The 13,122-nt window shown below is 34.3% G+C and overlaps 1 protein-coding gene across 1 annotated transcript in view; it reads left to right on the top strand.

Moving 5' to 3' along the window:
• Positions 1-13,122, top strand: part of SGO2 (shugoshin 2) — a 55,089-nt gene that overhangs the window by 29,696 nt on the left and 12,271 nt on the right. The window contains exons 6-8 of the mRNA XM_057503713.1: positions 5,386-5,618; positions 6,603-9,227; positions 11,225-11,375. Of these exons, the coding sequence (XP_057359696.1) occupies positions 5,386-5,618; positions 6,603-9,227; positions 11,225-11,375 (3,009 nt within the window). The remainder of the gene's footprint in view (positions 1-5,385; positions 5,619-6,602; positions 9,228-11,224; positions 11,376-13,122) is intronic.

The raw sequence follows: 13,122 nt of genomic DNA, 5'->3' as shown, positions 1-13,122 counted from the left end.
CACTATTAATTTCACCTGTCTCTTTTAACCTTTCAGTGTTGGCTAAAAATTCTTAATTGCACAGGTGGTCTGCATTTGTGGCTCAAATAACATTTCAATTGGACAACAATGATCGGGAGCAACCCTTACATTTTACAGAGGACCAAGCTGAAGGTAGAGAGGTTAAGAAGCTAGAGCTATTTAGTGAACGCCACACAGCTAGTTAGTGAAAGAAGTGAGACTAAATCTCAGAGTTCCTGCCATCTGGTCTAGTCGTCTTGCCTCTTGACCCAGTATATGTATCATATGTTTGATTCCAGGGACATATACCATCTATATTTACTTTCTCTATGGAAAAAATGAGGTTATTGTCATCTGATGTTTGGTAAATGTAAATTAGAAAGACTAAATATTTTTTTATCATGTCCTTTCTGTTACTTAGAAAATCTTTGTGGAAACTTTTAAAACATGTTTTCATTCATGTCTTGTTTCAATCCAAGCAAGTGTATGGTTGTGTGGGACATTCTATAAACCATCAGGTAGACCCAGGGGGAAATCATGGAACAAGATCTGGAGGAGTTTCCCACTGATAAAAATTAAACAAGATCCTGCCATTTTGTTTAAGGAAATGTTCTTTGTTTGATATTGGATCTAGCTTAAGTTGGAAAATTACAATAAGACAAATATGTTCTCATTTTACTTTCGTTGCCAAACATAAGAGGCAATGTTGCATTGTTTCTTGCTTTATGAGGTTCCTGCAGCTGAGAATATGTGTTGCCTACCCAACAGCCATTCTCTCCTTTCTTCCTAACAAAAGCATGCTTCTGTAAGGGACAGCTTAGCACTCTACCAATAAAACTACATTTCCCATTATCCTTTTCACACAAAGGAAATCATGTGACACATCAGGAGGAGATACACTCAGAAATTACTAGTTTGGGGATGTGGGGAAAGTTCTTCTGGAGGGAGCTGACTCCAATGCCATGTTTCCTTTTTGCCCTTTGCCCTTCATTTCTTTCTGCCTATGTTTTCCACAATGCTGGACATAGATCTACCACTTGGGACCATGACCACACTAAAGATGACTAGGTGGAATGACCTTGATTACATCACGGAACTGCTTCACCAGCCCCAGGCTTCCTCCTCCAGACTTCCTATGACATGATGGGTGACCCCTGGGCTCCTCCAGCCCATTCAGGCTACAGAGCATTCTGTGAAAAGCTTCCAACTGACAGACTGTAGCTGCAGTTCAGAGAAATGACCACGAAGGGGCAATACAAAACAGGAAACATTATCTTGAGTTGATGCAGAGTCCCGCGCTCAGCTGAAAGAGGAGGGTGTGCTAGTATTGCCGAGAAGTCGCTGCATTATTTTAAAGGAGCAGGAGGGTGGGGGGAAGGGAACAGAGGGAGCGGGGAGGAACGGTGGTGAAACTGGAGGAGGAAGGAGCAGCCGAAAGAAAGAAGGGTGGGGAGGCAGGAGGAGGTACGGGAGAGAATTCTTCTGCATATATCTTAATCCCACAAAATTACTTCTTTTTCATATAGTCAATATTCATTTATAATTACCTACATATTTAACTTTTCTATTTTTTCATATTGCTTCCTTCATTCTTTTTATTGTATGCTCATTCCTAATTTTCTTTTTATTTTTTTCCTCAGCTTCATTGTAGTAAAATTCACAAATAGGCTTCCTACATTTTTTTCCCCCCTTCACAGTCACTGTCCATCAGCGTAATAAGGTGCTGTAGACTCACTACTTGTCTTCTCTGTGTTGCACAGCCCTCCCTATGCCCCCCCCCACATTATACATGCTAATCGTAAGGCCCCCTTTCTTTTTCCCCGCCCTTATCCCTCCTTTCCCACCCCTCCTCCCCAGTCCCTTTCCCTTTGGTAACTGTTAGTCCATTCTTGGGTTCTGTGATTCTGCTGCTGTTTTGTTCCTTCAGTTTTTCTTTGTTCTTATACTCCACATATGAGTGAAATCATTTGGTACTTGTCTTTGTCCTCTTGGCTTATTTCACTGAGCATAATACCCTCTAGCTCCATCCATGTTGTTGCAAATGGTAGGATTTGTTTTCTTCTTATGGCTGAATAATATTCCATTGTGTATATGTACCACATCTTTATCCATTCATCTACTGAAGGACACTTAGATTGCTTCCATTTCTTGGCTATTGTAAATAGTGCAGCGATAAACAGAGGGGTGCATCTGTCTTTTTCAAACTGGGCTGCTGCATTCTCAGGGTAAATTCCTAGAAGTGGAATTGGCTTCCTGCATTTTTATATTTCTTTCTGAGATAATTTTCCTTCTGCCTGAAGAAATCCTTTATTATTTCTTTTAGGGCAGCTACTGACAATGTATTCATTAAACTTCTGTTTTTCTGAAATCACACTTATTTCACCCTCAGTTTTAATATGTTTGCAATGATAAAATTCTAGATTGGGAATTAATATTCTTTCAGCAACTTAAAGGTGTCATTGTCTTCTAGGTTGTATCTTTTCTGTTGAAAAGTTAACACTTTCGCAAGTTGAAGATTTCCTTTTTTATGAGTTTGTACAGAATTTTTTCAAATATTTTTTTCTGTATCTGTCAAGAGAATCATGACTTTACTCCTTTATTCTGTTGGTGTGGTGACTTCAATTAATTTTCTCATGTTAAACCAACTTTGCATATCTGGAATAAATTCTACTTGGTCTCGGTGTATTATTCCTAATATTTTTAAAGGTTTTTGTACTTACATTCATAAGGGATATTGGCCTATAATTTTCATATTATATTTTTGATAGGTTTGGGTAAGCTGGCATTCCTTGCTTCTCCATTTTCTCAAAGAGTTTGTACAATTGGTATTATCTCCATAAGTGTTTGCAAGAATTCACAAGAGAAGTAATTTGGGTCCAGAGTTTTTAATTATTAATTTAATTTCTTAAATAGATATGGGGCTTTCAAATTTTCTATTTCAAGTCGATTTAGGAAATATTTGTCTTTCAAGAAATTCATCCATTTCATCTAGACAGTGAAAGTTATTGCTATAAAATTGTTTGTAGTATGTCATTATTCTTTTGATGCATTTGGCATCAACATATTTCATCCTCAGTATTGGTAATTTGTATCTTCATTCTTTTTGATCAAACTAGCTAGGGTATTGTCAATTTTATTGCTCTCTTTAAACTCAGTTTAGTTTCAGGATTTCTTTTTTCTCAAATTTTCTTCTGTTCATAATTCATTGGTGTCTGGTCTTTATTATTTACTTTCTAATACTTTATTTAAATTGAGATATAGTTCATATAACAAAATTTCTCATAACATGAAATTCACCCTTTAAAAATGTACAGTGCAGGATCTTTAGTGTATTCACCAAGCTGTGAAGTCTTCCCTGCTATCCAACTCCAGAATATCACTCCAGAAAGGCAACCCTGGCAACCACTAATCTACTTTCTGTCTCTATGGATTTGCCTATTTTGGACTCTTCTTATGAATGAAGTCGTACAATATGTGGCTTTTTGTGTCTGACTTTCACTTAGCATAACATTTTCAAGGTTCATCCATCTTGTAGCATGTATTAGTACTTCATTCCTTTTTATGACCGAGTGACATTCTATTGTATGGATACACCACATTTTATTTATCCATTCTTTAGTTAACGAACATTTGTGCTGTTTATATTTTTCGGTATTAAAAGCAGTGGTACTGTGAACATCCATGTAAAATTTTCACGTGGACATAGTTTTCAGTTCCACTGGGTATGTATGAGTAGAATTGATGGATCACATGATAACTCTATGTTTAACTTTTGAAAGAACTGCCAAACTGTTTTCCATTTCTACACCCCAAATTATTAAAGGTTCTAATTTCTCCATATTTTCTCCAATACGTAATTATTATGCATCCTTTTGATTATAGCCATCCTAGTTGATATGAAGTGGTATCTCATTGTGGTTTTGATTTGGCTTTCGCCGATGACTAATGATATTAGTGATGAGCTTATTTTTATGTGCTTAGTTTGCTATTTATATATCAGGATCATTCTCTGTTAGCTATCTTTTTCTCTTTAGTTTGAATCATTTTTTCCTGTTGCTTCATATGTTGAATTGTATCTTAGACATTGTGAATCCTATGTTGTAGAAAATCTGGGTTCAGGTATATTCCTCCAATTAGTTTGATGTTTTTATTTTAGTAGACAGCTACCTTGTATGAACTCAAAACTTCTTCCTTTCCTGTGATGGCAACAGAAGAAATGTCATTTCAGTCCTTTATTCCTTAGCTGGGCTGGTTGGAGTATTCCACACATATATATGATTCATAAGTGAGCCATAGATTTCATAGAGTTTATACATTTGTTAAAATTTGGGCAACCCCTCTCTACCTCTCCTGTTATTTCCCCCATTAGACACACTTCACAGCTGTCATAGTTGCCCTGAATTCTGACCTTGACCCTCTAAGAATGTGGATTTCTAACTTTAAAAATATGGCACTCACTGAGATTGTAAAAAATCAGGAATTCACCTTTCTTTTAAGTGCCAAACCCCCTTCAGTGTCTACTTGCTTTTTCACTTTCCAGTGACTTCAGGTGTTCAGGATTTGCGGTCATTATGTTTGACAGTATTGATTAAGTAGTATTAGCTATTTGACCACTAGGGGAAGCAGAACCTGTCTCATCTGTTTATTTTTGTTAACTTGTTTCTTCAAGTGGCATAGACATTTCCTCCCATTGGCTGTTCTACTATTAGTTGCCTTTAATTTTTTTTTATACTTATTTTAATCATTATCAATATTTAAAAAATATCTATGATTTATCTGCATACAAGGCAAAATCCGTCAGTATTGGGTGATATTACTCTTAATTCTTCGAATTCAAGAAGGTCAGTTTATAAAATTACTTTTGTGGGTTTCTGTCTGTCTCACTGGCCACGTAGTAGACTTAACTACTCAAGGAATATGGCTTTAGTTTACATGGATGCCTTTTGGAAACATATAGACTTTATTTCTTTGAAGAAATAAATAATAACTTTTTATACAATTATACTTGTTTGAAATCAGAGGAAGAGTTTTGTGTACTCCACAGAATTAATTATAGGAAAACTATGAATATTATACATGTTTATTGTAAGTATGTTTGAACTTTATTCATTTTATTAGTATTACTATTCTGATAGTTCTATCAGTGACTATATCCATTATATCCTTTTGGGACTGGGGCTATGGGAATAAGCCTTTCACTCTAAGTTCTATACTGTTAGGAACCATCTGTTTCTTACCTGTAATTATCTTTATTGAACACAAAAAGGTACCAGAATGGATTTGTGGTTGGATCTTACATAAATGGAATATAGAAAGAACTATCCATATTATTTTCTAAATAATTTTTGCAAAGTGCAAAACTTATGTATTCCCACTTGCCTTTAGGGTTCCATTAACTTCAAATGATGATGATGATGATGAAGATAAAGAGAAAATGCAATGTGACAACAATGTTATGTCAAAGACATCACCTGATAGTTCCTCTTTGGTATCAACAAGACAACAATTATCAGCTCAGTATAATTTGGAATTGTTCTTTCCTAAAGAAAACAATCAGAATGTATTTGGTTTAGATGATTCAGAACATATTTCTTCTGTTGTTGATACACTTCCCAAAGGTGAGATTTTTTTTTTAAATTCATTTTTTAAGCCAAATAATGACATTCATCAGATTTTCTTCTTGAGGGCCATAGTGTATAAACAGTTAATAAGGTAGGTTTCTTACATTACAGATTTGCTAACTTCTACCTTTTAAAACTGCTTGTCAAAAATTTAACTTTCAAGTACATGTGCTGACAAATGTCAGATCCATAGTGGCCTAATACTGTTACTCTGGAAGCAATATTAGGAAAACAGCTTCCCTAAAGAGCTTTTCTTGGTATCTTAGTTTAATAATTAAAGATACCATATATTTATTTAGTTTCATCTTCTCCTTTTCACAGATATGAAAATTGGGGGCCTAGACAGGTGCAGTAACATTTTAAGATCATAACCAATTAATGGTAAAGCAAAAACTTAAGCCTGGGTAATAGAAAAATGGTGACACATTTGATCTACATGGTATTTTGAAAGAATAATCCTTCAATGTAGTCAGACTTATGTATTTGTCATAGACTTTTAGATTGGGATGTGGAACCATAGTTTTATTGAATTTTGAGCTTAGAATTATTTGTCCTTTCTAAAAACCTATGTGAGTGTGTATGTGTGTATGCTTTATATAAACTTCAGCTGCCTGTTGATAGCCTTTTGATAGTAATCCTTACCAGAGTTATCATGTTATTTGGGTTTATTGCTGACCTTCTTCCACTTTAGAAATATATGTTAATGGCTCTATTCTTGGCTATTACTCCACTCTACTGTTGGGGCCAAGGTAGAGTGAATTCTCCTATATATTTTCCATAGATATAAGTGTAAAATGTGAATTATGGGTACTTAGATAATTTCTACTTTATTTTTTATCACCATAGATTCTTAAGCATTTGAACAGAATATGCTATCAGAAGTCCTCTCTGTGAAACAGTTTGATTTCTAATTGAATTTGTTAAAATAACAAATTCCTTGTCATTACTTATTTCTCAATTTTGTTTCTCTTTATTTCATAGAAAGCCATTCCCATTCCCACTCAGACAGAAGTTCCAAGAGTTCTCTAAAGAGTGAAATGAGAAGTGCCCAGTTAATCAGCCACAAAAAGGAGAAACCATTTCCTAGTAATATAACTGAAAGGAAAAAACGTATATCATCTCGGGAATCAAATAATCCCTCTGCAGACAGTCCCTGTGTGATAGATTTAGGTCAACAGTGGATTTCAAGTCCAGAATTACGTTGGAATAATGAGATCAAAGATCCTACTAATGAAGCAAATATTCCAGTGCAGAGAAGCATACAATGTCTTCCTGACTCATGTGAGTCTGCTAGTGACCCTACTGCAGAGTGCAAGAATCAAGGGCAGAGTAATGAGGCCTTTCAGTTGCAGAAAACTGTGTATGATGCTGACATGGATTTAACTGCTACTGAAGTAAGCACAATTGTTACAGTTTCAACAAGCATTAAAAATAAAAGTAATGTAAAACCAAATGATTGTGGAATAAAACCTTTCAGAAAAGTAAAAGACTCAAGCTCTGACAGAAAGAGAGAAGGACCAAAGAGAAAGTTTAGAAACAGTTCAGATGTGGATATTGAAGACAAGATAGGAAATGGACCAGCAAAAAGATCTGTTGTCCTTGATGGCAAAGGGGATTCAGAAGATCCAAATTTTATTTTTAATACTGAACAGCTGACTCAGTTGAACACACTGAAGAAAATAACCCTTCCTAATGGCTGTGATCAAGATGACAGACAAAGTACACGGTATAATAAAAAAAAGAAAAGAACACATGTCACAAATGAGCAAGAGGAAATACACTCTTTCTCCCAAAGTTCAGATAAAGCCCAGCAGGAGAGTAAATTTGGTGTGGGTCAGACTTCTCTAGCTGATAAAAAATGTAAGGCTTCTAGACAGACATTTGTGATTCATAATTTAGAAAAAGGTAACTTATTCCCAAACCAAAAGGATAAAGAAACCACTTCTGAAAACCTGGAAGTCACAAATGAATTTCAAACAGCTGATCTTCCCACCAAAGAAAACGGAAGTTTATTTGATTATGAGACCCAGAATATGTTGGATTTGAAAAGGCATATCACTGGAATGCAACCTGCTCAGCAAAATGAATCAAAAATAAAAAAGCTTAGGCAGAAAGTAAATCGGAAGACGGAAATAATTTCTGTAATAAACCATATTTGTGGGAATGATGCTAAAGATGTGCATGGCCTAGAAAATGGTAACTTTTCCTTTGAAACCCAACAGGGTAAAGAAACCATCTCTGGAAACCTGGAAACTTCAAATGAGTTTCAAAAACCTTCTCTTTTTGCCATAGGTAATGGAAACCTGTGTGGTGATGAGACCCAGAATGTGTTAGATTTGCAAAAGCAGATCACTGATGTGTGCCCTGTTCATCAAAATGAATCAAAAGTTAATAAGAACCTTAGGCAGAAAGTAAATCGGAAGACAGAAATAATTTCTGAAGTGAACTATTTAGATAACGACAAAAATCTGTTTTGCCCAGAGAAGAGCAACTCTTTTTTCCTAACCCAGAAGGATGAAGAAGTTATCCCTGAAAACCTGAAAGACCCCAGTGAGTTTCAAACACCTGCCCTTTCTTCCAAAGATAGTGGAAACCTATATGACTGTGATCCTCAGAATGTTTTGGGGGTGAAAAAGCAAGTCCATGATAGGCAACCTGCTTGTCAAAATGAATCAAAAATAGATAAGAAGCTTAGGCAGAAAGTAAATCGGAAGACAGAAATAATTTCTCAAATGTACCAACTATGTGGGGATAATGATGAAGATGTTCATGGCCCAGAAATCTGTACAAAAGTTCTTGACTTTGAAATAAATAAATCTAAACAAAGACTTGAATGCCAAAGTATTACCAGTGGATACTGTATGGAAAGCAATAGTAATGAAAAGGAAAATTGTGATCAAGTTTCAAATCCTTGTAAACTAGTTAAAAAGACTAGGAAAGAATCATCAGGCAAGACAAAGAACATTTTGGCAAAAGGAAAAAACAGACCTATTTTGCACTTAACAGGGTCTTCACTGACATCTATTTCCGTAGAATCAGGTTTAAAACATATTAATGAGGCAGATTCTGATCCTGGTAACCAAAAGGAACCACATAAGAATCCAGAGCAAAAAAGCACTACAAGTCTGAATAAAAGAGGAGATATTCCTTTTGTGGAAGGAATGAAAGGAGAGTGTCAGGTCAAAAAAGTAAATAAAGTGATGTCCAAATCAAAGAAAAGGAAAACCTTCATAGATCCTTCTACAGGTAGTCATGAAGTAATGGACATAATATCTGATAATGTTCAGGAAATAACAGCTGAATCTGAGCAAGGCAATGCTGAAAAAAATTTGGAAAATGAGAAAATTGGCAAAATTCAGCCAGACTCTTACACAAAAGTGTTTAAATCTTTATCTCAGATAAATTCACCTAACATACAAAATACGTCCTTTAATAGTATGCATGAGGGTTCAATACCCTTGAGTATTTCTTCTAGTAAAAATCTGATAATAAAAGAAAATTTTGTCCTGGAATGCTCACCAATCTTTCAAGTAAGTGATGATGTGGATGAGAAGATGAAAGGGATGAAATTCAAAGTCAACCGAAGAACACAAAAATCAGAAATAGGTGGGTCAGTACCTGAAGTAAGTGAGTTTTAGAAGTGCTTTTCTTTTTCATTTAACTAGTAAAGTATTTCCTGTTGTAACTATGTTTTTATGAAATTTAAAAACAATATTTAACTCTAGCCTTATCTATAGGAAGTCTATGAAGGAATTTTTTTTAAGTTTAACACTTTAGGAAGATAACCATGAGAGTGTCAGACATTTAAAGCCTAAAAAACAGATAGGGCTTTTACCACAAAATTGTCTGATAGTGTCATTAGATAGATGATTTCTTTTTTCATAAGTTTGAAGGAAATTGAGTGTTTTGAATGTGTATAGTAATGAATTGCCCTGGTTTGATTTTACCAAAGACAGTTGCAAGTTTCTTAAGGGTGAACTCTCTCAAGCATTATTCTAGGTGTTTTAGAGGATTACAAAATAAACAATATCAACTCCCTTTCCTCAGAATACGTGCATGTAAAAGTAACAAATACAGTGGTAAATGTGGTAAATGCTTTAATAAAAGCATACATATTATGCTAAGGGGTGTAATGGAGAGTAATTTTGACATAAGCAACTTGCAGAGGCATCCTGAAATGGGTAGCATTTTAAGACAAAGAGATAGGTAGCATTTTTACCTTTACTGTTTACTTTTAATTTTACTGCAATTATTAAAATAATATGTGTCACAGAAAATTGAAAGTAGAGAATCAGAAAATAGGAAAAAACAATCATCCAGAAGAACTCCAGTCAACATTCTGGCATGTGCATGCACACTGGGATCTATGGATTTTTAAAATACATTCTTGAAGTCATACTATAATTGACGTTATATAAATTTTCTAGCATTAGGCATTCCCGTATCAATTAAAACTTTCTACTGGGAGCCTAACATTTTTTCACCAGTGTTATTGAGAAATAATTGATATACATCACTATGTAACCTTAAGGTGCATGTCATGATGGTTTGATTTACATATCTTATGAAATGATTACAACAATAGGTTCAGCTAACATACAGCATCTCATAAAGATACGATCTAGAAAAAGAAAACAATTCCTCTTTGTGTTGAGGACTCTTAGGGTTTACTCTCTTTGATAGAATTTCCTATGTAACATATAACAGTATTAACTATAGTCATCACTTTGTACATTGCATCCTTAGTACTTAATTATAACCAGAATTTTCTACCTTTTGACAATCTTTCTCCATTCCCCCTAACCCCACCTTCCTCCATCTCCTGTAACCACAAATCTGATCTTTTTCTATAAGTCTGAGTTTCTTCTTTACATACCACACGTACAGTGAGATCACACAGTATTTATTATGACTTACACCACTTAGCATAATATCTACAAAGTCTGTCCATGTTGTTGCGAATTGTAGGATTTCCTTATTGTTTATGGCTGAGTAATACTTTTCCTATATATATCACAACTTCTTTATCCATTCATCCATCTATGGACACTCAGGTTGTTTCCAAGCTGCAGTGGAAATAATGCTATTATAAGTAATGCTGCAATAAACATGAGGTGCAGATAGCTTTTCAAGTAGATAACACTAGAATTTTGGTGGATAAGGCCATTCCAGGTAAGGAATGCTGAAACAAAACTACAAAAATCTAGAGTTGGTGAGCCATCTTCCCTTTCTGTATTATGGTATCTTCCACAGAGTGAACAATAAATGACAATGTTGAATGAATGTGCAGTAATTTGTGTGATTCTATGACTAAAATTGAACCATGAAGAATTTTTACCAGCCTCGATGTGATTCTAGAATAAAAATGTCTGTTGGCTACTTTGATAATTTGTTTCAAATTTTAAGTCTTAATAATGCTAGAAAAAAATTAAACTGATTTACAAAATCAGAGTGCTACTATTATAATATTTAAAATTATAACTTGATTATTCAGTTTAAAAATTTGCTACCAAATTTGTAAACCATATCTATTTCTATCCCATATCTATTTCCACATCTTTACATATTTTTACAATTATTTATGAAACTAATATTCTTTCCAGGTGGTAGAACACTGCAGGACTTGACTAATACCAGTTTCATTTCAAATAACATAACTAAATCGGAAAATAAGTCAGAAGATCTATCTTTAGAACTGCCAAGCCGAAGAAGAAGGTGCACTCCTCTCTCTTTAAAAGAGCCAAGTCTCAAAGGGTAAGTATTTCAATGATATTAAAGTGATTTCAGTGTGGTTGCTTTTAAAATTCCTGGCTCAATTTGTATTGAGCACTGCTTAATATCTATAAAACATATCATTGACATGTAACATCCACAGTATGATATGGGCAAAATTGGACAAAATGTCTTCTATTTGAACAGGCTTTTTAAAATAAAAACGTATTGCCTATGATTTGCAAACCACTATTTCCAAATCTGTTATCTGATTTGTATGTTTTCTACCTTGCTCCCTAGAATAATTCAAAATGGTTTATATGTCCTTTGGCCTCAATAACGGTCCTTTTTTTTTTCTTCTCACTCCCTTTTTAAACATACCCCAACAAAGAGAAAATAAGACTTTTCCCATTTATCCATCCATGAGGTTACGAATAGGTTGCTATATTTACTTTGTCTATCCTTTTTTGTTGAAGTATTTTTAAAGCAAATCCATAATATTGGGTCATTTAATTCCTAAAGTATTTCTCTATGTATCTCTAAAAATAACTCAACCAAGTTCTTACACAACTGGACAACAATGATCGCATCTAACACAATTACCAATAATTCCTTACCATCATCTAATAACCAATCCCTATTCAAATTTTCTTGATTACCTATCTCAAAAATGTCCAAATGCCTTTTACATGTGTTTTATTCAAAATCTCTTTTTTTTTAAAGAAGTAGGCTGTTTTGCAGAACTTGATCATGTTTGTGTTTATATTTTCAGAAGGATTGAGAAAAATATCCTTACATTTTCTCATCCTTTGTATTATTTCAGTGTTTACTTCCTTTATAAAATGAAAGACTGATGGTTCTGACAGATATTTTACAACAATAAGCAGCATATGGCAGCAATACAAGGGAGGTTGAAAGAGAAGCAAGTTAAAAGTGAAATAAAGGACCAAAGACTTTCTTACAAAAAAGCAACTTTATTGAACTGAATGCAGTTCACATGCCATACATTTCATCCATTTAAAGTCTATGACTCAGTGGCTTTTGTACTCCCAGTTAATGCATACCATCACCACAGTCAATTTTAGAACATTAAGACTGGTAATTCTGTTGTATAGTTGTATCACATTTTTCTTATCCACTTGTCTGGTGAGGGACATTTGGTTGTTTCCACCTTTTGGTTATTATGGATAATGGTGCTGTAAACATTCGTTTGCAAGTTTTTGTGTTACATATATTTATTTCTCTTGGATACACGCCTAGTTATGGAATTGCTGGGTTATATGGTAACTCTTAGTAGCACTTGAGGAATTTCTAGACTGTTTGCTAAAGCTGCTGCACCATTTTTCATTCCCACAAATGGTGTAAGAAAGTTCTGATTTCTCCATCTCCTTGTCAACACACTTGTTACTATTTGACTTTTTGATGATTTTAGCCATATTAATGGGTGCGAAATGGTATCTTATTATGGTCTTGATTTGTATTTTCCTTATGACTAATGATGTTGAGCATTTTTTCGTGTGGTTATTGGCCATTGGTAGATCTTCAGAGAAATGTGTATTCAGATCCTTTGCCCTTTTTTTTCAGTTGGGATGTCTTTTTATTCTAAATTTTTATTTTGAACTAACTTTAGACTTACTAAGAAGTTGTAAAACTAGCACCATTTTCTCACCCAGTGTTCCCTGATTTTAGCATTTTATAATCCTGTAGTACAGTGATCAAAATAAGAAGATTAGCATTGGTACAGTATTATGAATGAAACTATAGATTTCACTAACATCCTTTGCTGTTT

Source organism: Manis pentadactyla, chromosome 6 (assembly GCF_030020395.1).
Source record: "Manis pentadactyla isolate mManPen7 chromosome 6, mManPen7.hap1, whole genome shotgun sequence".
In the NCBI taxonomy this organism is placed as follows: domain Eukaryota; kingdom Metazoa; phylum Chordata; class Mammalia; order Pholidota; family Manidae; genus Manis; species Manis pentadactyla.
The sequence above is the reverse complement of the archived record's forward strand: the minus strand, read 5'-3'. Positions and strand labels throughout refer to the sequence as shown.